Source organism: Rhinolophus ferrumequinum, chromosome 7 (assembly GCF_004115265.2).
Source record: "Rhinolophus ferrumequinum isolate MPI-CBG mRhiFer1 chromosome 7, mRhiFer1_v1.p, whole genome shotgun sequence".
NCBI classification, from domain to species: Eukaryota; Metazoa; Chordata; class Mammalia; order Chiroptera; family Rhinolophidae; genus Rhinolophus; species Rhinolophus ferrumequinum.
In genome coordinates, this window is record NC_046290.1 from 81,314,288 (window position 1) to 81,340,433 (window position 26,146).

At 42.6% G+C, this 26,146-nt stretch overlaps 1 protein-coding gene across 2 annotated transcripts in view; it reads left to right on the forward strand.

The window, feature by feature from the left end:
• Window positions 1-2,963: 2,963 nt before the first annotated feature.
• Window positions 2,964-26,146, forward strand: part of TNFAIP8 (TNF alpha induced protein 8) — a 110,146-nt gene continuing 86,963 nt past the window's right edge. Inside the window, exons 1-2 of one of the 2 annotated variants that reach the window (XM_033111142.1) lie at window positions 2,964-3,144; window positions 5,123-5,200. In XM_033111142.1, coding sequence (XP_032967033.1) covers window positions 5,185-5,200 — 16 coding nt within the window. In that variant the 5' untranslated portion in view covers window positions 2,964-3,144; window positions 5,123-5,184. The remainder of the gene's footprint in view (window positions 3,145-5,122; window positions 5,201-26,146) is intronic. The other variant, XM_033111144.1, reaches the window with a different exon arrangement.

The window sequence follows — 26,146 nt, forward strand, 5'->3', positions numbered from 1 at the left end:
TTTAAAACAACACAAACCTATTATTTTACAGTTCTAAAGTTCAGAAGTCTAGTATGGGTCTCACCAGGATAAAATCAAAATGTCAGGAGAGCTGAGTTCCTTTTTGGAGGCTTTAAGAAGGAGTCCATCTCCTTGCTCATTCAGGTTATTGACAAAATGCCTGTAGGACTGGCATTCCCATTTTTTTGATGGCTGGGGTCCCTCCATTCCTAGCTGTTAGAGGCCACCCACCGACACCTCAGTCAAGACAGGAATGAGGAGGGCCTGTGGGAGGAGCTCTCACATTCTTTGTGGAAAAAGCCCTGTGGGAAAAACTGTTTATAACAGAGCTCTATGGTTGTAACAGACCCTCCCCTTAACCTACTCTGTAAAAGAGCTTCTTGCTTCTTGCTTTGTCTGTGTGCACGTTGCTCGGCATGTCTGCAGATACCGGACTGCACTTCTTTCTTCCCCGTCCCCCTAGTATAGTCATGCATGGAATAATGCCGTTCTGGTCAACGCTGGACGGAACCAAATATACCACTGTGGCTCCACAAGAAGATGAGATGAAAAATTCCTGTCACTTAATGGCTTTGCAGCACAACTCATTACAATTGTGTTATGGTTGCCTACAGTATTTAGTGCAGTAACATGCTGTATAGGTTTGTAGTAACCTAGGAGCTGTGGAGGAACAGAATTGGTCACCCCAAAATATGTCTCTTTAGCCTAAGGATTGCTTCAGGCTGGTTAATTTTAAGAAGTAGCAGACAGGGAGAAGCTCTGAAAACCAAGTAGAAGTTACCTTTGTAGTAAAAGACATTTCCATTTGTAAGAATGTCTTCCAGGTTGTACCATGAAGAGTGGGGATTGTTTTGTCTCCAGAATCTCTTACTAATGCAGAAGACAATGTAAATCCGCATGACACCCTCATCCTTGTTTACTGTGCTTTTCCTGGTCTCTCCCATAACTGACTCTCCCCATCCCCAATATCTTTTATCTTCAGCTGAAGGTTGTATTTAAGGTGGTGGCTTCAGGCATTTTGACAAGCGACTCAGTTTTCTTGAGTCTCTCCTATGTATCCAGGAGGTATACACGTTATTAAACTTTTTCTCCTGTTAATCTGTCTTTTATTAAGGGGATGTCTCAGCCAAGAACCTAGAAGGGTAGAGGGAAAATTACTCTCCTCCCCACCGACTATACCATATCGCCTAGGTGTGTAGTAGGCTATACCATTTAGTTTTGTATCAGTGCACCCTACGATGTTTCACACAAAGAGAAACTGCCTAACCATTGGTTTCTTAAAAATGTGTCCCCATCCTTAAGTAGCTCATGACTATAAATCTTTTTTGGTGACAGAATACTTGGTTGATTTTTGTTTACCGTCAACAATCACAAACTGAGACACATTTTAATTTCATAAGCAAGTTTCATGGCTCTAGCCTTCTTTATGCTGTTTTCTGATTAACCTTTTTGGAACATTTGAGGATGTCTCTCAGCCTTAAAATCCTTCTGACTTTCCACTTAGCCAGGGGTCAAATTCATATTCTTTAGTTTCTATAGAAAGAAAGCACTCGGATTTAGTCCTTTCCTATTGTTTTCACTTCATTCCAATCTCCATTCCACTTCTTCCCCAACCCCTTTAATGCTTGAAAAATGTTTACTGTGCTCTTTTTCCACCTATAGCTTGTGAAGTTCCCATTCCTTCTTCCTCACTTCAGACATCACCACTTTCAGGAAGATCTTCCTGATGCTTTCCTCCCCCTCCTTATAGCTACAACCACAGGATGATGTCCTCTTCTAAACAACTCTGAACCTTGTGTATGTTCCTATTTGAGGCATTAAACCCATATGTGTTGTAATTTTTGTCTATTTCACCCACCAAATGTTTAGTTTCCAGTTATGTTCTGCCACTTTGTAAATGTGTAATTTTGAGCAGGCTACTATTTTACTTCACTGTGCCTCCCTACCCCTTTGTAAAATCAGGGTACCGATAGGAGCCGGCTGGCTATAGCAACCTATAATCTACATTATAGGTTGTTGTCAGGATTAGAGCAGTGACCTGCACATATTAAGTTTTGCTAGTTTTATTAATACCTAGCCCTCTGCCCAGAGCCACCATCTAGTAGGTGCTTAATGGATGTTTATGATATGGATGGATTCATCATACTTCCAGGAACGTCCAGCACCCTAGCCTTTGAGAATGGTTACCCTGGATCAGGGTTTCTCAGAAGGAAGGCCCAGATTCTACTCCAGCCTGGTGGAAAACTTGTTTCTGCTCAGTGGCCAGGGGATGTCACAATGAAGTCCTGGGGGGTGTGGGGTGATGGCTGAGACTGGGTTGCTTCCCAGGAGCTAAAAAAATGAGCCTTTAACTCAGAGGGGAAGCCCTGCAACCTCTGCGAATGGAAACCATGCATCACAAGCGTGTCAGACATCACTGGGTAGACTTGAGGCCACTAGAGGCTGAAAAGCAAAAAAAACAAAACAAACAAACAAAAAAATTAAGAGCAGGCGGGATTTCGGGGCTCATACGGACAATAATAATAATAATAATAATGGCAACTGACCCTAACATTCACGCGTACTTTTACATGACAGGCACAGTGCAAAAATACTTGAGCTTATTTAACAGTTTCAACACTCTAGGAAGCTGATATCTCATTTTACCAACTGAAGAAACTGAGAGGCCAGAAAAGTAACACCTTCCCAGCGTACGTCCCTAGCCGATCCAGACCCCTCTCTCCCATAAGTCGCGCCCTGCAGTCTGGGTCTCGCTCCCAAGGCTCTCCAGCCCTGCTCCGCTTTCTCCAGAGAACTCCCCACTCTCCTCCAGGGGCTTTAGGCCTGACCGCCCAGTCCCGGCTGCCAGGCTCCTCCTCCTCCCCGGTACGCCCCGCCCCCGGCCTCCCGGCCCCGCCTCCCTGGTACTCCCCGCCCCCGGCCTCCCGGCCCCTCCCCCCTGCTCCGCCCCTGGCCTCCCGGCTCCTCCTCCCCGTCCCGCTCCACCTCTGGTCCCCAACTCTTTTTCTCCCGCCGGCTCTGGCCCGCGCTCGGCTGAACGGTTCGCAGGAGTCCGCGAGCGATCGAGCGACTAGGGAACTCCGCGCCGTCAGATCGCCCGGCTCACCTCTCAGTGTCCCGGCGCCACCGCGCCCCCTGTTCCGAGTAAGTGTCTCCTGGCGCGCCCGTCCCGCACGCAGGCTCACGGGGCTTCCCCGGCCGCTGGGCTGCGGGCAGCTCCTGGGGACGCGCTTTCCTCCCACCGAGAGTTTCGGGAGTGAGTGTGAGTGGGTGTGAGCGGGTGCGTGTGAGCGAGTGTGTGTAGGTCTGTGTTTAGGCGCGCACAGGTCCGGAAACTCCCCGGAGTTTTACCCAGTTCGTGCATCGCGGCGACAATCTGAGACCTTGGGTCAGAAGCCCCTACCGACTCGCGCCGACCCCTTAACTTCCATCTCCTGCCCTAAGCCCCACATGCTACTCCTTCCTTCTGTAGACGCGGCCCCCGCTAAGTGTCACGCCCTCCTGGTAACCCCTCATGCTGTCGAAAGGGACTGGGTTATCAGGGTGGCCCAGATTGCAGACCAAGATGCTGGCCTGAGATTGTAATCCAACCCTGCATTGTAAAACGGGCAGGGACTGAAGGGTTGCCTTGAGATCATACGGTGGAAACTAACTTTGAAGAAGAAAGGTGTGTGTACGCACACGTGTGATACTCCAGCCCTCAGCACCTGACGCGAGACACCTGATGAGAGCCTCAGGGCAGCTGTTAGGTACGTTCAAGACCACGTTCAAGACCAACCAGGCTTGGACACCTAAAGGATGTTTATTGATTCCGGGACACCATGTCTTTAAAGCCAACTGATTTCGTAAAACGCAGTTCTGTATAGAAAGAGCATAGTGCCCTGTGGGAATCATGGAAAGAAGGAGACCGTAACTGAGTGTCCAGTGTTGAAATAACAAAATCCTTGAGTTACTTAAGACTGATAATTCTATCTATCCCTCCATAAATTATGTTCATTGGGGGTCAAGTCAATACTATCTTGACTTGTAGGGCATAGTTTTACATTCAAAAGTTAATTAATAGCAGTACTGTACTTGAATCCATCTACAAAATGATTCCCTGGCTCCTGAGGTCCCATCCAATTCTAATAGTCTGAATCCTTCTAGCTCTCGAGCATTCAAGCGACTAGGGAACTTTGCGCTGAGTTTGTTCTTGCTGTGATCTTTCTGTGAAAGTAGAGATAGCCAGAAAATCTCCCCACTTCCTCGATAAGAAAATAATTCAGCTAAGAAGTGCTGGAAGGGGAATGACATGTTGAGTAGAAATCATTCATTGAGGTGTAAGGATAACACAACTCTGTGGCTGAAGGAAATAACCAGAACAGAGCAGCCTTTTAAGTTGCCATTGTGCACTGGCAAATGAAAGAGTTGTTAAGTCCTTCTAAGTCTGCTTATCACAGCAGATATTTTTATCCTGCTTCGAATTCTGTGTTACACAAAAGTGTTTCCACAGTGTTTTAACTAAGGTAACATTATGCTTTGTAATGTAAACATATGACTCCATCTCTTTAAGGAAAGAAATAATTATCACACTTAATTAAACACCTGGAAACGTTTATTGCCACCTTCTAATTAGATCTGTCATGGGGAGTTAAGTCAGCAAGTTGTGAATACTGTAGCTGGTAACACAGTTAGCTGTTTTGGTAGAATTTTTTTGGATGTCTGTTCCCCTCCATACACATTAATTGCCTCTCCAACCCCTTGCCCACCTTTTGAGATTTGCCTGTAATTTGAGTAAATAAAGTTTAGGGAAATGGACTACCACTTACCTCCCTGTAAAATATGAATATCTTAGATATTGAATGTTTTGTATTATGCTTTTTTGCATTAACAGACATAGGCTTTACAAGCCATTATATTAACCTAGATTATCTGATAATTTAAGAATTGTTAAGAAATTATTAATATAAGAAGATTCCCCCAAAAGTGTAGTGATGCTGCACAAATGGTCCTTTAAAATTTTTTCTTTAAGGAGGACTTTTTGCTATTTCTTTGTTCTAGTGTTTTTAAATTTAATGAGGAGTGTGAGATGGAAAATCTCACCTTCGTTGTCTCTTAATTTTCTGTTTCTGACTATTTCTAGATACAGTTTTCATCTGCATTGTGAGGTGTTGTGAGGACAAGCTGTTTTGGGATCCCCACAGAATGTCAGAAACTGAAGGTGAACATGCACACAGCGAGGGCCAGGAACACCGTATTTTATGAGGCCTGTTCTCTGCAATTCTTTATTCTGTTGAAATTGGAGGAAAGGGTGTGTGGAGAGAAATGATTGCATCCAAACAGCACTCATTAGGAAATGCCATGTGGGGGGAGGAGCAGGCTTCTAGATGGTTGGTGGCTTGGGGGAGTTCAAATAGGGGATCCTGGAAGTTGAATCTGCCACAGTGCCACAGTCCAGAGGTCTCATAGTTAATTGATCCAATTAATCCTTTTCTGCTTAGGATAGCCCCTTGGAAGTAACACATTCCTTCGTTACTCAGAGTAACGAGTCGTTCAAACTCAGTCAGAATGGAGCTTTGTTTCCACACTAGGCAGAATAGGTCTTTCCCCACCACCTCCATTTGTATCTGGTACAAATCCAAGGGATTGAACATGGAGTAACCTTCAGGAGGCAGGGGAAGGTCAGTGATGACAATAAGGGCCACCTATTTTCTCATCAAGGGGAAATGGAGCCCCGGTGCAGCCCCGGTACCAGGGGCACGGACTTGGGAAATGGGGACCTGCACAGGGGCCAACCTGGGTAAAAAGTGGACACTTTACCCCAATTTCGCATTCACAGAAAGAATTGAGTCTGATACAGAAGTTAAGGGAAGACACTGTGGTTCCAGATTAACTTTTATCACCTCACCCCTACTCACACTGCTTGCATCTTGCGTTTAATACTAAATGCACACAGTATGAACTCAACAAACACTGATAAGGAGCTTTTAACACCCCAACTGTTATGTTTTCCTGTGGGTAGCAGTTTAATTTCAGCTTTTCTGTCTCTGGTTTTGATGACTTTGACCCTGGAGTCTGAGCCGACTGCAGTTCTAGACTTTTGTCCACCAGTGCTGCTCCTCAGTAGCTGAAAATGGATGATTCATGGAGGGTAAAAAAAAAAAAAAAATCAGTGAACCTTGTTGTAAAATGTAAATGTAGTCAAATAGTATCCGGTGGATGTTAGTGTGTGGTCTATATTTTGGTGGTAAGAAGAGGAAATGAGCCACCGGTGGAAGTTAGATAATTCTAGAATGTGAGAGGCAAGAGGCACCTTATTTACCACCTGACCCATGAATCTTAGACTATACCATTTGCCATTATACAAGTGGGGAGGCTTCTCCCCTCAGTCCAGCTTGCAGGAGGCAAGCACCACTCATTCGCGCAGCAGGCAGTTACTGAACTCCAGTGTTCGTGCCACTGCACGACCCTCATGCACAGGTGAGGCCTGGGATCCAAGAGGACTGATGACTTGCAGAAAAATGGTTGTTGGGAAAAATGGGTCCTTGAAGGTCAGCTGATAGTGGGTGCAGAATCTCTGATCCATAAAGGAAAATAAAGGTACTTCCTTAGGACAGCAGAAGAACCATTTTCTTTTTATTTCTCAGTAATAAGACTGAATAAGCATATTTCTTCTGATGTTTCAGTAACCAGTGTTATAACGGCAAATAACCAGCGTTATAGCTGCAATAAATCTGATTCCAACAGGATTTTGTTTTCTTGGCCTTTTATGATAAGCATGGAAGTTATCATAAACTTGTTTTAAAATAACAAGAAACTTGTTTTAAAATGTCACAGGTGCAATATGCAGGTAACATCCACCCATCTTTTTTGCGAGCAGTTGCTTTTTCTCTAGTGGCAAGTATTTAGGGTTTAAATCCAAGGCAGCAGAGGTTCACAACCAGCTGGAAAGCTGGATGGGCATTAACAAATTTGTTTTTCTAGGGTTGTGCTTTTTCCTATAGACATGAGGGGTCATAGACCAGCATGGCTATATTTTCTTCAGGTGACTGAGGGCTAGGCATACAGCAGTCTTCCCCACCAAAATGAAACAAAAAAAACGGTGAGAATCCACAGGAAGGGGCCTCTACTGGACTTATAAACACACCAGAGTTTCTTTCTTCACTAACTGAATGGAATTAAGTCCCAAATTCCACTTGTTGTCATTGCCTTAAACATTGGGAATAACGATAACTTTTAGCTTAGTCAACAAGTGGCTGGTTCACATGGCTGCTATTAGGTTGGTGCAAAAGTAATTGCAGTTTTGGAAATTATTTTTAACCTTTTAAACCGCAATTACTTTTGCACAAATCTAATAGAATCAGCTGTCAATGGCTCAGCCACCACTGGCTGTGTGACTTTGGACAGTCTACTTAAGCTCTCTGAGCCTGTTTCTTCACCTTAAAATGGGATAGTATTGACATCATAGGATTGTTGTGTGGATTAAATACCAGAGTGTTCCTTCCTCTCCAGTTGTCCAGTGTGCAGAAGTCACCCAGCAAGGGGTGGGCTGTTGGACTGACCAAATCAGTCTAATTTAAAGAGGTTGGTGTTTGTACTGGGTCACAGTGAAGTAGAGAGGGAGAGTCATAACTTGTACCTCATGTGCTTTTAGCATAAATTTTTTTTTTTCCCCTCAAAACAATGCCAGAGGAGCCCAGAGTGGAGTGAATGTAGCACAATACGGTGATTCCCAGCTGCAGGGTCATGTGATTATATAGGCAAATCTTGATGCGGCTGCTAAAGAGAAATGGGCCAGGGCAGGGTGTCTGGATTTTAGGTGTCTGAGCTTCATAGAAGAGCATAGCATCCATAAGCCACCCTGTGCGTGAACAGAGCTTTTCAAAGACCCATTACAGTTAAGTTGTGAGCATTGGGTTGGCCTTTTATCTCGGGAGGCTCTTGTTTAAAACGTAATGGATGAAACCAGATTATCCAGACAAAGATAGGTATGTCTTAGCTGCCCTAGGTGTCGCAAAGGGACTCAGGCTGGCATGTCTTCAGAGGAACTTGTGAGAGTTCCGGGAGGCAGAGGGCACGGATGAATCTGCAGAGTTGTCCACTGGGGCAAGCTCTTCTGGAAGTTCTCTGCAAGGCACACAGTACACTCAGGAATATTTAAAAGGAGCCAAAAAGTAAGAAACAGCCCACACGGCCAATACCTTCTCTAAGCCTGGCTCTTACTCCTTCAAACCAAATTCATTTAGTTTAAGTCTCCTCCACTCCCAGCTATCTTATTTATTTAAACAAAAAAAGTTTCTTATAATATGACTGTGAACCCAAGTAAGGGAGACAGGTTGTGGTGTGTGCTTTGGAGACCTAACTATTCACACCCTTTTCTATCTCTGGCTCTTGAGCTGACTGGGTTCTGGCTCTCACACCCATGCAGATCCCAGAAGAGAATTCTGCACAAATGTCTCGGGCTTCCGAGAAAGACCGCAGGCCTAATGTCGGCAACCGTTTGCAAAGTTCAAAACTTTGATGTCTCAGACCTTTAAGAAATAAGTCCAGTACCTAATTCCACCACTCTGAGATCAGGAAAAAACTCCTTTATTTTTCCTTCTTCTCTATTTAAAAAGATGAGGTCGTTTTCTGGGAAATAGCTGGTGTTTACTTAAATACTGTCACCGCCCTAAAAGGGCAGAGCAGTCTTCACTTAGCGATGGACTTCCTTCTGCCCTGGTTCAGAGCGAGATTCCCAGTGACTCATGGAGTATACCTGGAGGAGGTGAAGGAGCTCAGACCGCCCCAAGCATCTGGCGATGGCCTCTCTGTTGCACACGCTTAGCCATTTTCTTCCTTTGCTTTTATTGCCTGGAATGACTAATCATGCCTGAAAGAATGGCCATTATTACTTGCCAGGGGGAGAGACCATGTATCAACAGGGAGCCCCCCAAGGAAGCAAGCAGCCCCTACCCTGGGTGGGGTGGTTTGAGACTGCTTATCTGGACAGTCACAAAGGTGATACACCAAGTGAAACTTCACTTTTCCAATGTCTTACTGGATTTGTTTGTAACAAGGTCGTCAGGTGCATAGCCAATTGAAAATTCCTAATGTCTTGTCTGTAAAGATTATTCAGGCAGCAACTATCTGTAGAGTTTTTTTTGTTTGTTTGTTTTGGCAGTGGAAAGAGCAAATCTCTTGAAAGTGCAGAGTAGCTTTAAAGTTTAAAGAAGATTGAAATGTACACGCACAAAATGAACACCTCTGTACCCATCCTACGAAATAACAAAGTAGTTTTTCAAGTAGGTCCTCACTGGACTGAAAAATGTGGACCAACAACCAGGTCAAGAACAGAAAATAACAATCCAAACCACTAGTGGTGTCCCACAAATAGATCCAGGAATTCAAAACCATGAAGCAGAGACATTGAGGAAACTGCTCAGTGTTCATTAGTTGAAAATCTAGATTTCGAATCACTGGCAATGCTGACACCAGCATCGAAATGTCGGCTGACTTGAGGACATCTCACATTGCTTTGTAGATCACTGACATAGGAAAAGCGTCCTTTTTTCAGGAGTGGCTCATGTTGGGAGGAGCCCCCGGACCAAGACTCTGAGTTGCCAAATGGCCTGTTTTCCCTACCCTAGGTCTACCTCCCTGTCCAGAGGTCCTGGCACCTACAGCAATCAGCCCTGTTCTCAGAGTTCCTCTCTCGTTTCATGATGGTGGGCAATTGGAATATGGAGAACAGACTTTTTTCTTTGAAGCCATCTTTTTGTAACTTCCTCCTCCTCCTCCATTTTTTTTTTTTTTAACATTTTGAGTTGTGCTAGTACGTGAGATTTTCTTCCTTATTTCTGAATTCTAATCAATTTTTGATTTATCATTTTAATAGGGGCCATAGGAATTAGGAATAATAAAGGCTATGGATGATACATACTACTAATTCTAGTAGAAACACAATTTTTTTTTCCTCTAGGTTTAAATACTTGACTAGCGACCAACAAGTATGAAAAAGGACTAATTTGAGTCTTGCCTCAGTCTTCTTCTCTATCCAGCCCTCCTCCAGGTTTGCTGCCCCAGAGTCCAGCACATCACGGGCCTCCCAGCCTCACAGTCTTGAAGGGGTAAAATTAGGGGTGGGTGTGCTTGGAGGAGGTTGGGCAGTAACTTGTGGAGATAAGAGAACAGATGTATCGCTGCCCTTTCTGTGTCCCACCCCTCCCCCATGTCCACACACACTCGCTGCCTTTGAATGACGTTGTGGGGAGCATAAGGTGCCCATTGCTGAGGAAACCATTTTCTGCTCTTGTAGTGTCTGTTTTCATCAGGGGATAAAATCTTTCCTGAAGTTTCCTCAGGCCTCCTTGGCCAGAACTTAGTCATAGCTGCAAGGGAAGCTGTGAAAGTGAGTAGTGGGTGTTGACGGAACCTCCACAGTGGGAAGTGGCTGTGCCGATAGGAAAAAGAGAGAGAGGTATGATTCTGGGTCAGACAAAGCACATCTGCTCTAGACTCAGCTCCCATGCCCTAGAAGATGTCTAGCTAAGGCCATCACTATTACAAATAATAATCCCAAATAATAATAATAATAAATGAAAACTAGCTACCTATGATGAGTAAGTAGTTGGGAGGAAAAAAAGACATGGAAGGTGATGAAAATCACATATACATAATTACTACCAGCAGTGACTCTTTCATGTTAAGGATTGTAGGTTTATAAAAATTGCAGTGAAAAAAAAAAAAGGAAAAGAATGCACTAGTTACTTTTGAAACAGCACCCTGCATTCAAACCTGGAAGATGCCCATCAGAGAAAGTTCTTTTGGTTTCTGGACATGTTCACAACCCCAGGAACAGTAATCATGATAAACATTTGTCGAGTTCTTATAATGGGCCAGGTACTGTGCTAAGTGCTTATATACATTTTTTCATTTCATCTTCATAACGATCTATGAGAAGGGTGTTACTGTTAATCCATGTTTACAGATGAGGAACTGAGGTTTGGGGAGATTAAATAACGTGCCACAGATGCCTGGCCAAGTTGAGAGTCACACCGGTGCAGTTTTGCCGCCACCCACACTTGTGCTGTGAATAAAACTGCAAACTCCCTCGTTTTCTGTGAACTCTCAAAGGCTACTGCCTCTCAAACCATTAGGATCTGCTTCATAACTTGTGTCCCAATTTTGTTTTTCCCATTTTGTTATTTTCAGTAGTAGAAATGTGAACCGTGGGAGTCTGCCCAGCTGGCAGTCACTCACCTGGTGACCTCAACAAGCCACTAGTCGCCTCTGCCAGACTCAGAGTGGGACAGAGTGTGCAGAGGGCCATGTCCCAGCGCTCAAGGTCTGTCATTTGTGGACCTGTTTCCATCTGCAGATTGTACCAAAAACCCTGTGTTTATTTCAAATGTAATTCAGAGGAGGGGGTGTGGAAGTTCAAAATCAATGGAGCTGCACTGCCCAAACGGACCTCTCCGTTTTCCTAGGAAGAAGTTGGATTATTTTCGTAATAACCCAGAGAAACGTGTCTTTTCATTATTGGCTCATGTTGCAGAGTGCCAATCTGTGTGATGGCAAGTTTGTCCTCTGGTTAGAGAGTCTTGGTGTGAGGCACATTTTATAAAAGCTGGGACAACTTCTTGATGGTCATTGTGCTAAGGTTTCACCTGCAGAATGCTTGGGCAGCAGGGGAGGTGACCTGCATACATGCCGGACTGTGTGTGCTTCTCGCCTGTGGCGTAATGCCAGGAGTGCAATGGAGCCACTGCTCCTAGGTCCCAGCCCCACAATTCAGAACCCGTGTAGACCTTGGGAGAGCCGGTATTTCTTCACCTAGTTTCTGAACTCATGTTGCTAACGCTGTAACAGCACCTGGGGTGTGGCAGTTTACTTAGACTTTAGGATGCTTCAAGTTTGGGGGAAATTATTTTGTTCAGTTTTTTTTTTTTTTTAATCTGTTGCTAATAGTTTGCATGGGGAGCTGAGTAGGGGAATAACGGGTAAGTTCCATGTCTAATTCTAGGGACTTGAAACTGCCCTAAGTTGGTATGTTGAATGCTACAACTTGGAGTGAAGTGATTAATCCTATGCTTGTGAGACCCAACAAACAGCGTTTTGCAATTTCAGTAGGCATTCCAGAGCTCATTTTAAATTGAGATTGCCTTTGAGTTATTTTGGATCACATCATTTGGTATAAGCTTTAAGAAATAATTTAAGGTGTTATAAGGCAAATTTAATTAAAATAATATAGATGGAATCATTTAACTTAAACATGGAAAGTTCATTGAAACTCAAGTCTTTCATAAGACAGTGGCTCCCAGCTGATTTGCTGCCGGGCCTTTCCCTCCTCTGTACCTTGCAGTCTTTCCCATCAGTTGGCTTTTACTGTGCTGACACACCTAGATCTTCTTAACAATTTTTTTTAAAAAACACTCTTATTGTCAAATACAACACAAATACCAAACCCCCCCCCCCCCCACAAAACAAATGCACACTTTAGTGAATAAGGCAAGCACTCATTTAACCATCACTCAGGTCAAGAAATACAACTTTGCCAGCCACCCCAAAAGCGCCTTCACATACCCTGTTCTGTTACCTTCCCCTCTGTCCCTCCGAAAGTGAATGCTACCCCAACTTTTATAGTAATCCCTTCCTCGCACTCTGCTGTTTATTACCCAAGTAGCAGCCTGACCCACTGTAGTCTAGTCTTGCCCATTTCTTAAAAACTTGATGTGTCTTAAGTCTCTTTGAAGCTACAGATTCCCTTAACATCTTCACCCATTTAAAAAATGTAATTTTGTTGTTGTTGTTGTTGATGGACCTGGGCTGTTGGATTGGTAGAGTTTCCTACAGTCTTGATATCAAGGAAGATGCATATTCATGGGGCACTTCAACTTGTTCCTTTGCCCTCGATCCTGCATCTGGGTCCAAAGGCTTAATCAGACTCAGCTTTGATCACTTTGGCAAGATTACAGGTGCTCCTGTATCCTTTCACTGGGAGGCACGTGATGTCCGGTTTTTCCTTTTTGACATTAGCAGCTATTGATTCTTACTGTTTAGACATTAATTCATTGGGGATTGCAGAATGGTGATATTCTAATTCTACTATTTTGATTTATTAGCTGGAATAATTTATAAGGATAGGCTTCCCTTCAATCTATTATTTGATTACCCAGTGGTACAGTTCACATAGAAATATAGGGATAAATGCTTGATTCTGTCCAGTTTTCAAGAATTGGTTTCCTGTTATTCTCAGAAGGTGAATATTGGGTTATTTTAAATTGTTATGCTTGAGGAATTAAATATATTTGACGGGTTTCAATCCATTGAAATTTTAATTTTCACTAAGACTCCAATAGTCCCATCTTTGACCCGTTGGCCCCTCAGTTCTTCGACATGTCCTTAGTAATAATCTTTGGTAGCTTCTGCGCTACCTGGGATGTTAAGGGGACCTGGGCTTGTCTTGTACATTCCCGCCTTGACCTGGAATTAGCCATTTCTTCAGTGGTATTTCAAGGCCATCATCCAGGCACTAGGGATGATCATGCGCTGGAATGGTCGTTGTTTCTAGGCCTTTTTACTGGTCAGAGCTGTGAAAATACATGCATGCACCCGCACATATTTACACACAAACATAAATACACATAGAAAGATATAATACATTGTGAGTTCATATTGATATTTCCAAGCCAAGTTCAAGACTGTAGGTTTTTGTTTACCCTCTTCTCTATGACATTTGTATTTCCTTTCTTCCACGCTTAGAATCCTAGTTTTGTAGTCACAGGAGGGATAGAATATCTTATAATGACCCATTTAATTGTCCTGTATTCAACATATAGCAGTCTCCTCCTTTCTACAGGTAACTACCATGTTTCCCCGAAAATAAGACCTAGCTGGACAATCAGCTCTAATGCGTCTTTTGGAGCAAAAATTAATATAAGACCCGGTCTCATATAAGACCGGGTATTATATTATATTATATTATATTATATTATATTATATTATATTATATTATATTAAAGGCCAGGTCTTATAGTAAAATAAAACGGGGTCTTATATTAAGTTTTGCTCCAAAAGACGCATTAGAGATGATTGTCCGGCTAGGTCTTATTTTCAGGGAAACACGGTATATAAGGCCTGCTTATTATCAGTCCTCATATCAGTGACCTAGACATTTCTGTTGAAGTTCTTTCTGCATTAGACTCCTCAGGTACAGCTCATGGGAACAGTATACTCTAATATTTTGGGGTTTTTTCTGTTTTTTTTTCATTATACTTTGTGACCTTTTATAATAGATCAGTTTTGTTGGATATAACATCCTTGGCCCACATTTTCTTTCCTTAGAATCTCGAACATGGTCCTCCATTTGCTTCTGACAAAGCATTGTTGTCAAAAACTCTTGATTGTGATCATCTAATTTTCTTTCCCTCTGTATGACCTATTCTTTTAGCACTTTTGAGAGCATTACCTATATCTCTATTGCCTTCAATTTGCTATCTACCTAGCATTCCAGTACAGCGATTAGTGAGGTATTATGTTACCAAACCCAAGTTTATGACTGGCCAACCCTAGTGCCAAATAAGCTCTCCCTCCTGTTAACCCAGAATAAGCCATTTGCTCTCAGTACATATAGCCTTTTATCTTTGTAACCTCAGCTATACCTTGTAAAGTGTATAGCATTAGCACTAAATTATACACTTGTTTATGAAATAAGTGATGTGGTGGGATGTAGGTGTTTTTCTTTCCTTTTTGGCCCGCCAGGAACTGCCCTGCCCTTTTGTCTCTTGTCCTCCAATCAGGCGGCTTTGCCTCAGACATAGTTGTGCTCACTGAGTCAGGCTCTTCCCTGAGCAGAAGGTGTGTGGGTCCCGAGTTGTCGCTATACACAGAGGGTCGCGCTGTTAGACCATATTCTCATGTTACTGTGTTTTCATGACTAGCACACTGGGAATCCCTGGCTCCCAGAGTGTCCGGCTCTACAGCGAATGCCCCTGTGGTCCCGTGCCGGCTTCCCTCCCTGTTGTGGGTTTTAGGTATGGCTCCTGGGATCAGTGACCTCATTGTGGCTTTAAAGGCCCAGGCCCCTGGCACGCGGGGCCCAGGCCCCAGCCTCTCTGAGGCCGCTGGGGTGCTGCCTGCCCTTCCTTTTCTTGGCTGACCTTTTTACTTTTCACTTCTTGGCCACCAGAACCCATGGCGGGATATCAAACTGGCAACTCTAGGCCCAGCTGTAATCCCTGATGCGTTTTGTTCAACATACACACTGTGTTGCGTTTTTAAAATTTAAATGCCAGTTAGTGTTGCAGGCATGTTAGTTTGGTCAAAGCCTTAGCGGCTTGCTGCTGCGTGGTCCTGGTCATTTATCTGCCTGCCTTCTACATAGAGTTACGTCTGTGACCTCTGACCTTTGTATCTCAGGTTTCTCAGCACATTTGTTATATGGGCATGACCTTGGGCTGCCCGATTTTATGCTTGTCCTGTGTTAGTCCAGCAATGTCCTCACCCTGGTGCTCCCTGTTAGGTCCTGGCCTATGGGCCGTGCAGCCTTTTCTCCCCTTGCCTCTTGAATTCCTCAGTGCCATGTAACTAACAGAAAAAAAAAAGAAACAAAAAAAGCATAAACGATATGATACGTAGTTTTTAAAAACGTTCATCCTACGAAAGCAATGATGAGAAAGAATAACCCCGCTGTAATGGAATAGTGTCGTTGCCCCCAGTGGATTGAAGGCTGAGGTGAGCTCTTATTTCCAGTATGAAGAAATAGTGAAACCCCATAGCCTTGACCACCCCAGGGAACTCTCACTGGTAGCAGTTGGTGATATGGAAAAGCTGCCATGACATGAGAAATTTCTCTGTTTGACCCGCTTTTCTGTTCTTGGTCAGTGCCCCGAGGTAGGAACTGCAGAGTCAGACCCTGTACTCTTGTGGCTGAGCCCCAGGAGGCAGCTCACCAGCCTGATGACCCTACTGTGTGTTTTCCCAGATCTAGCATTTCAAGTTTCCATTGAAACAGTGCTGGGAATGACTCTTAGCTGCTAGGCCTCTCCGCAGACAAATACAGACTTGTGTAAAAACGTAACCCTTTTCGGGTCTGCTTTTATTAATTCAGCAGAAATCATGCTGAAGACGTTTTCTTCTTTTCTTGCTTCCAGCTGCTTGTATTTTTTGCCTTTTGCCTCGTTGATCCCTGTGTGAGCCAGCTGATGCTCAATATTTATTGAGCACTTACCATGTGCCAAGCATTGTACTAAGGTCTTTATATGCATTGCCAAATCCTAGGTCCCATTATGACTCTCCCCATTTCAAAGATGAGGAAACAGACCATGAGAGTTTAAGTTCTTAGCCAAGGTCGAAAGCATAGCTGATATTCACGTCCATTGGTTCTTAACCATATTGCTGTGCTTTCCCATGTAGAAACAGACTTCACATAGTCAGCTTGCAGGGGCTTGTCGTAGGTCAGTAACAGAACTGGGCTCCAGGGCTTGGAGGGTGCCGCTGGTTACATATGATGTTTAGATCTTGAACAGACTTTTCTCAGGAGCTATTCAAGATCCATAATTTAGACTCTGCAGCATGACTGGGAGGGGGATTGGGGAGTTATGCAGACATGGCTGAGTCTCACAGCCTGGGTTAGTCCCAGGTTTGAAAATCCTGTCGTTAGGGCTGGGGAGAGCTTCGTATCTTTCTGATAAGTCAGCATTATAACCAGAGTTTGCTTGTTAATGACAAGGGACAGGAGAAGAGTGGTGAAACCTAAATGTGTCCATTTTGGAACTTGTTAGACAGTCTAGTAGTGATCTGGGTTAGAAATTCTAGGGGTGGATTTGGTGGAAAAAGAAGTTACAATTCTCTAAAATAAGACTTTTGCATTTCGTTCTGTGCTGGCTCTACATATGTTCTCAGAATGTCTTTTTTTTTTTTTTTTTTTTTTGTTAAAGCATCACATTTCTATTCAAGGGCATATTATAGACAAATTTTGCTTCCATGGTCTTTTTGAAATAATTTAGCAAAGGAGGCAGATGTTCTTTGGTTCTCTTTAACGGAAAAAGCCCTGGACAGGTGTGTGGAAGGTGGGCTGTGCAGTGACTGGCTGTGTAATCTCACTGAGACAGTCAACCCTCTAGGTCGTAAGTGCCACATCTAAGAAATGTAAGGTGTAGATTAGATGATCTCTAATCCCTCTGAAATTTCGTGGGTTTGATTGTTATCACCAGCACATTTCATTGTCATTTAAAGCATTGAAACCAGGGAAGGCTGAAGCCACTGGTGGAGCAAGAAGGGTAGTGCCTGGCACACTCTGGAAGGCATGCTCTCTGCCTTGTGTGGAATGAGGAATTCTGCTCAAGGGGCTCAAGGTGGAAAGCCAGCACTCTGGCCCTGATTCTGTCCAGGAGGCTCCAGAGCTACAAAATGAGACACTTCTGTGAGTCCCTTTATTTTTCGATTATCTTTGTGTTCCCCTTCATTGCTAAGATAAGTGACTGCTAACTATGTTAACATATGAGGAAATTTGCTAAATTATGTCTTACACAAGAGAGCATGTGTAACTATCCAAGAAGCTGATACAAATGACCACAAGTGAATTCAGTTTGGGATAAAAACAGTTCACTACAGTGTCGTTTTTAAGAATGTAAAAGAAGAAAAGGCTCAACAACTTACATCTGCATCCACAGCTTAAATACATTATATTTCCTTGAGATGAAACATTATACAATATTAGAACAAAGTTGGTCTCTGTGCACTGATATGGAAAGATCTCCAAGACAGATTAAATAAAAAAGCAAAATAATGATTTCATTATGTTTTTTTAAAAGGCATATGATACGTTTACGAGCGCATAAGCACTTTTTTAGAAGCATGGACAATGTACTAGTAATAGCGGAACTATGGGTGGGAAGAAGGGAAAGGAGTTTAACTTTTCATTGTGTACCTTCTATACTGCTTAACTTTCATAATAAAAATATATTTGGTAAAGGACAAATTTAAATTTCAGTTGAGTTTTTGAGGCATTCTAATACTTCCTTGGAACGCTCTGTATAAATAAAGCATGTTAAGAAAAGCAAGCTGTAAACATTTTAGGCTCTGAATATTCAGTAACTCCCCCATTCCATCCCATGTATTCTTCTTAACACACAGCTCTCCAGTTACTGTGTCCCTCTAATCCCAAATTGTCAATGGCTCCCAATGTCTATCAAAAACAAGTCTAGAAGAGTAATGTGGCAGAGTGGCTGAGCAGGAATGAGCCTGTTGGTTTGTCACCCCTGCATTCAGGCAGTATTTGGAGGACCTGCTGGGTCCCAGGCACAGTGCTACCTGGGGGATATGTAGGTGAATGGCATGCTTTTCAGACTATCTGACTTCTCACAGGTAAAACAATTTGTCAGGATTAAATACAACAATTAATGTCAGGCTCCTTGCCCAGGCCCCAAAGGACAATATTTGCTCACTTGCCCCGCCTTTCTTTCCATGTTCCAGGCCAGGTCTGATCCCCATGACTCTTCTGCATGTCTCCTTTGGTTCCCATTCCTAAACTATGCATTGTTCCAGAACACGCCTCCCTCTTTCCTGCTGTTGTCTTTGCTGGCTATTGCTCCCTTTCCTGCAATGCCCACTATTTCTCTTTTTCAGACAAAATTAGACCGTCCTTCAGGATCCAGTTCAACTGTTGCTTCCTTCATGCAAGTTTTCCTGGTTCTAGTCTTTACCAGGAAAAAAAATTCGGAAGTAATCTCTTCCTCTTAAGAATATGAAGAGTGCCTTCCGGTCTCCTTCCCTTTCTATTAATAGAAGGCATTCCACCTTAGTTTGCAACTCTTGGTGCCCCCGGGACTCTTCCTGAGTTCAGTAACTTAGCGTTGTTCATCTGCAAACCTCATCTCTGTACTCGTGGTCTCTGGAAATATGTATTAATTAATGGCTTCATTTTTGTGATTTGCCCAAATATCATTTTTATGTTCATTTAAAGGATTATGTTATTATTTTGAAATGAAGAAACGACATTTCTTTGATATCCACTAGTATTAACACGTAAGACAGAGTTTCTTTCCCCTTGCAGAGGTTAAACTTGGAAATTGTGAAATTGCTACCCCTGAGGAATTTTTCAGAAGAGACAGGCGTGCATCTCAGGGATATTCCAGGCAGTCACCGTCCTTTCCATGAGTGACCGGCTCCTAAGTTCTTGTCTGATGAAGTGAGATCTTATTGTGATAATTTTTTTTAAAAGCAAACAAAACTATACCTACTGTTAAGACAACCACAGCAGAAGTAAAGGAAATTTAGAAAGAAAAAAACCTAAGATTATATATAGTTGTGTGTGAGAAAACAACTTCATTTTTCATATTCCTTTCCATCCTTATTTCATAGTTATATATTATATACACAGTCCCATGTTTTTATAGACATTTGATTCTGTTTCTCCATGAAACATTTGGAGTTCAGCTAATTGTTGTCTTTCTTGAGCAAGAAATAGAGACTATAAAACAAAGATGTAGCCTGAGGGCATGTCAGCATTGTATATTTTTAAAAGACATTATCTTCTGATATTGATGAGATGTACTGGAGCAAAATAGTAACAAAATATTAACTTGATTGAAGTTTGCAGCACAGTAAATGAGATTAAAATCATGAGCCACTTTAATGTTTTCTTAAATGAAATATGCATCTTTAAGAGGTTAGAGAGAGTTTTGCCCAAGCAATGGCTCTTTATTTACAAAGGCATGTTGGGAACAGCTGGAAGGCAGCCTTCCCTTATCAGCAGGTTTGTAACTAGCCCCCAAGTTGTTTGCTAATGAATTTCAGGTCTCTAACTCTAATAGGATGGAATAATTTTACATAGAAAAATCCATCTCTAGTCTCCTTTTTTTGACTGGTGCCTATAGGCAATGAGGTGTGTTTAACATATGGAAATCATTAGGCTAAATACCAGAGTCTCTTTGAGGTCTGTGGATATAGTCTCCAAAGAGAGAGAGAGGGGGGCATTTAAAACTAAACTTCACAGAATTCTAACAAGCACTATATACTCATTCTTGGAACTAATCTTCTTGCTTTGGCCGTAGGCTAAACTGACTAGATTTGTACTCCCTTTGTTGATTTAAAGCCACATTCACTCCTTTTTACAAAAAGAACCAACTGTCCTCTAACAGGATTTTGTAGCTTTCCTATATGGTTCTTTATTTTGCTACTTCTAAGTCAGTCTTTAATATAAAATCTGATTCAAGGTAAAGTTTACCTTCTGGGCCACTTACCTGTTAGGAATTAGCATATTTTATAATTATCGTGCTTCACTACACTGTGTATAATCTCTAATTTAACATCGGGATGATGAGCAGATTTCTTTGTTTCCCAAAGGCATGACTGCCACTTTGTGTGGTATCTATGGTGAGGTCTATAGAAGGACCCACAAAAGATTGGTCCTGTTTTGTTCTGTTATTATTTATGGCTTAAAGGGAGGTGTTCGGTCTTACTGGTCACCCGGCCTAGCAAGTCCCAACATGACCTACGAGAAGGATTCTGTTAGACCATAACAGTCCTGAATTCAAGAGAGGACCTGCATCGGGCTGCTGCAATCTTCTTTAAAATATTGGAGGATTCAGAGGAAATCTCAGTCAGAAACCTGTGAAATGCCTTCAGCTCCTGGGCCTGGGGCCAGAGTGCCTGGAGTGGGGATTCTTCCCAGTTCGTGATGCTTCGGCAGGGCTGACTGACCGCAAACCCTTTAAGTGGTAGCTGCTGATTATTGCCAGCCTCCTCCCTCATTCCCACCCCTGACTCCTGCCCTGCCCCATGGCCTGCTTATGAGCTGTGACACTGCTGAGCTGCTCTGGCCTGGGGATAAATTAGGAAGGTCAAGGTGAGAGGCAAGTTCCCAGGCAGAGGTGAGGCAACGTCTCTCTGTATTCTTGGCAGTATCTCCGAAAAGCCAGGGCTAGGACCAGAATCCAGACTCCTGGCTGTTACAATTTCTATACCACCACGTCCTTGAATCCTGGAAGTGAAAAACAAAGAAGTAAAACAAAACAAAACAAAACAAAACAAAAAAACCCAGACTCATCCAAAACCTATTAAAAGTCAGCCCAAGGCACAACTTCACCAATGGTTTCAAATGAATGGTTTTTGCATTCTTTTATCAGTCAGTCAACCAGTGATTACTAAGTGTCTTACTAAAGCATGCAGAGAATTGAAAAATGACAAAGAAGGTGTGTGCCCTCTGGAAAATGTTAATCTAGTTCTAAGAGATGGGGATGAAAATAATTGGATGAAATGCAGACTACATCAGAGAGGTGTATTTATTTCTATTGCTGCGTAACAAATTGCCCTAAAACCTAGCCGCTGCAAACAACAGGAAGCATCTATTACACACAATTTCTGTGGGTCAGAAACATGGGTGATTCTAACTTGGGTTCTTTCATGAGGTTAGAGTCAGGGAGTTGGCCAGGTGTGCAGACATCTGAAGTTTTTTCTGGGGCTTTTTCTCTGTGTGTGTGTGTGTGTGTGTGTGTGTGTGTGTGTGTGTGTGTGTGTTTTGTTTTGTTTTCGCGGAGGATCCATTTCCAAGGTGGTTCACTTACATAGCTGGCCGGTCCGTGCTGGCCCTGAGCAGGAGGCCTGAGTCCCTCTCTATGCACACTTCTCCATAGGTTTGCTGGAGTGTCCTCATAACATGGTAGATGGCTTTCCCAGAATGAGAGATCCAAAAAAGCACAAAGTGTAATCCTCAAATGTCTTTTATGATGAAGCTTTGGAAGTCACACACCATCACTTTCACAATATGGTTACACAGGTTTTTCCTGTTCAGTGTGGGAGGAGACTATATAAGGAAGTGAATGACAGGAAGTGAGAATCATTGGGGGGCATCTTGGAGAATGGCTACCTCAAGGGGGAAGATCTTCTATAGTAATGAAATAAACAGTGTTGGGGTGCCTCCGGGAAGGTGGTGGAATGTAAAACGGATGGATTTTCAGTAGCTGAGGTTGTGGGACAGGGTGTTGAGAATGACAGAGCATCAGGAGCGCAGGGGATTGACAGTGACAGGTATCGGTGTGTTCAGGGTATGTTTGGCTGGAGCCAAACTAGCAAGGTGACAGGGGCCAGGGCCTGTGAGGTCTCGAAGGCCACGCTCGGGAGGTTGGACTGTCTTTGATTGTTAATGATGAGTCACTGAAGGTTTTTGAGCAGGTAAGTGACATAATCATTGGCACATTTTAGCTTTGGTCTCTATGTGAGCTTTAGGACTTTATTGTCTTTACATCTTTTTTTCCCCTCAGTATTATCCAGGTTGTCAACTCTCTGAATTTGTAAAATTCTTCCCATGCTCCTTGATCACATACTACCTTGTACTATTTAAGTTTTCATGTTTTTGTCTTATCGCAAGTAGTTTACAAGGGCCATGAGTGCCATGTCTTTATCGATTTCTATTTCCTCTGCTGTGCCTAGCTCACTGGGTGCCCAATAAATATTTGCCAACTGATTGGATAATAGCAGCCAATTATTATATGTGTGTCCAGCCACTGTTTCTGGCCTGTGGTGCAGAATTTAAAGTTAAACATTTTTCAAAAGAGAGAGCAAGTGCAGTGGATTTGACTTTTATACATGGAAAGAAGGCTTCAGACTCAGTTTTGTGTGCTTGGCATTTGCCAAAATATTTATAGGAAACTTGAAATAATTGTTTTATTTTTAAAGATCCCTGGACTATTTTTAGCTTCAAAGAGAGTTCTTATTTTGCCTAAATTAAATAAATGGAATGATAACCAGCTACTGAGTGATGTAAGGACTGCTTGCCTCTTACTTAAGGCAACTTTCACGCACATGTAAGACATTTATAGAATAAAACTCATGTTTAGAATGTGGGGCAGGGTTTTGTCTCCCTCCCCCTTCCTTAGTTGGATTGAAATGACTGTTGACCATGTATTTTCACTGGCCAAGAAAGTATTTCACCATAGTCTCCTAAAAGTTGGAGACTTCCGGTTTCAAGCTAGCAAAGACAGGTTTCTCTTGAAAAATCTCCCTCAAACAACTAAATAAGCAAAAAACCAGGAATACAGACTATATCCTCATAAACGTACTAGACAACTGTAACCCCCACACAAGACCTGAAGAGAGAAAGCAGATAAAATGATGGCAAATGAGTTTGCAAAGAGAGAGAGAGAGGTCAAGGATAAGATGCCTGCAGTGGGGTGATGGGAGATCCAGAAACAAGTGATGTGCTCAGACAACCCCAGGGAGGCTCAGAAATGAGAGTTCCCAGGTTCCACGGGGGCCTTAGGATGGGAGTGGGGGTGTGAGAATCAACAAGAGCTGACAGGATTGACAGGATGTCTGAGGAGAGAAGTTCCTCGATAGCAGTTCTGGAACAAAAAGAGCAGCCAGCCCAGAATGGAGAAGAGCTCTGGAAAGAGTGCTCTGGAAGGGGTGTTTCTGGGGGAACACCGAAACGGATTAAAAAATAACAAAAAAGAAAGAATGGATAGTTCTGTGTTTGAATCTTGTCTCTGTCACCTATGAACTGTGAATATAAGCAAATCAGTTAATGTCTTTGGACTCCGGTTTCCTCATTTGTTAAATAAAAATTTGGTATATATGTTTACGGTCCATTCAAACTCTGATATTTTGTGATCTTGTTGGGTAAAAAGGCAATAAAACCCCCAGCAATTCCACTCCTAGGTGTCTACCCAAGAGAAATGAAAACATGTCCACAAAAATACTCTTATGCAAATATTCATAGCAGCATTATCCGTAAGAGCCCCGAACTGGAAACAGCCCAAACATCCATCATTTTGGTGAATGGATAACAATATGTGTTCTATTTATACACTGGAATACTGTTCAGCAATACAAAGAAAGTACTGTATCTGCTATGACATGGATGAACCTTAAAAACGTTATGCTAAGTGATAGAAACCAGACACAAAAGACTACATATTATATAATTTCCTTTTAATGCAATGTCCAGAAAAGGCAAATGTATATATAACATAGAAAGTAAAGTAGTGGTTGCCTGAAGCTGAGGTGAGAATGGGATTTAACTGCAAACAGGCACTTTTGGGATGACGAAATGGCCTAAACCTGGCTTGTGGTGACAGTTGCACAACTCTCTAAATTTATCAAAAATCATTGCATTGTACAATTACAATTGTAAATTATATCCCAATAAAGCTGTAAAAAAAAGAAAAGGTAACCAACAAGGAGTAAGGGATGAAGAAGTGTAAATGAAACAAGATTGGCAATATGTTGATTATTGTTGAAGGTGGGTGATGGAAAATGAGGGCTCATACCGTGTTTCCCCGAGAGTAAGACCGGGTCTTATATTAAGTTTTGCTCCAAAAGGCACATTAGGGCTTATGTTCAGGGGATGTCTTTCTGGAAAATCACACTAGGGTTTATTTTCCGGATAGGTCTTATTTTTGTGGAAACACGCTATTCTTCTTTGTCTTTTGTGTATGTTTGAAATTTTACATAATAAAAAAAGTTTACAAATTAAGGATAAAGGAAAAACAGGCAATCATTAGCCTGTTGTGTGGAGGATAACACTTGTAACATATGTTTTACATTTTATAGTGGGAAACATTCTAGCCCTTCTTAGGATATTATTTAATCCCCACTGACACCAAATCCGCAGTATAACAAGTCACTTTTACTGTGTTAGCTCTTCCCGATACCTCAAGAGTACTTGAGAAAATTATGGTGATCACACCATCAGAAAAAAAGGTTAAATTTTGATTAGCATATTCTGTTTAAGTAAATGTGATACATTTCAGATATATATTCAAGTAACTTTAATGCTTTACAGGGGAACCGTCAATCTTAGAAGAGTAGACCATGTCATTTGTAATAGCTCTGAATAGCTGGAGAGTTTTGTATTTGAAACTTAGAAGCAATATTTTATTCCAGTTGTAGTCTATTGTCAAAAGTGAGTATAAGAGTAATAGTTACTTTCCTTTCTTACAGTGCTCTTGTTCAAGGATCTGTTTTCAAACCTGACAGCAACATTCTGAAGACGGTAGTTTTTTATCCCCATTTTACGCTGAGGAAAGTTGAGGCACCAGAGCCTGAATAACTTGCCTGAAATCAAGCAGCTTGGAAATATTAGTGCTGGGACTTCCTGTGATTCTACAGGTTGTGCTTTTATTAGTTGTACTCTTCTGGTTGCCTTGGAACATATTTTCTGTCAAAGGCCATTCTTCCACAAACTTCGGCCTAACCTACATGATAGGCTTCCTTTATGGAATCCACATGAGGTCGATGAGAAAGAGGAGGTGGTGTTCTGGGGAGAGGAACTGCAGGTGTAGATGCCAGGTACGAGCAGTGATTGACTCCAAGGCACTCGAGTTTTGGGCGCCTCATGCTAAAAACATTACAAGTGGGTCCCAAGCTTTGTTTCAAAGGTGATGGAGACAGTTGTTTGGAATTCAGAATTAGATCCTTATTTATTGGCAGAATTATGTCCCCTAACTTCTCCCAGCTTCCAGTCCATTCTTGGACTTTGCCACTCAGTTACGTTACTTCTGTGTGTAAAAACCATCAATGGCCCTGCACTGCCTATAGATGAAAGTCTCAAGTCCTTAGTTTGGGATTCAGAGCTTCACTTGTCTTGCTTCACCCTGTCTTTCTATCCTCCCTTCCAGGTTCCCCATTGGGCACCCGAGGCTCATGCCATCTGGAAGCCTCCATAGTTCTTACCTTCCTATGGATTAGTTCCCTTGGACTAGTTCACTGGTCCCCATTCCCTACTGGGCCGGTTCCTATTCAGCCTTCAAAGTCCTAACAAACATCATCTCCTATGGGAAGCCTTCTCTGATGCTTCCTCAGCAGCACCTCCTGCTTCTCTGGATTTGCGTGATACTTTGTACACACCGCAATTGTATGTGATTTTGTCAGTTACTTATGTGCCCCAGGTCCTTCAGGCTGGAGACCTTGGAGTCCCATCGTTGTGTCTCATCACCCAGTTCTGTGTCTGGTATGTAGTAGGCCCTTAGGGAATGAGGGTAGAATGAATTTTTCCATACAACACTGATTCTTAAAGATTTTTTTTAAACAAATCATCTTTATGTGGAAAAGAAATGGGAACTGACTGGGGAGTATTAATATTAAGGCATGTATTCATAGAGTACCAATTTGTTACCAATGTCTCATCTAATTGTTTGGTGTTGGAGAAGGTGTAGGAAAATGAAAGTCCAGGAACTGGAGAGGG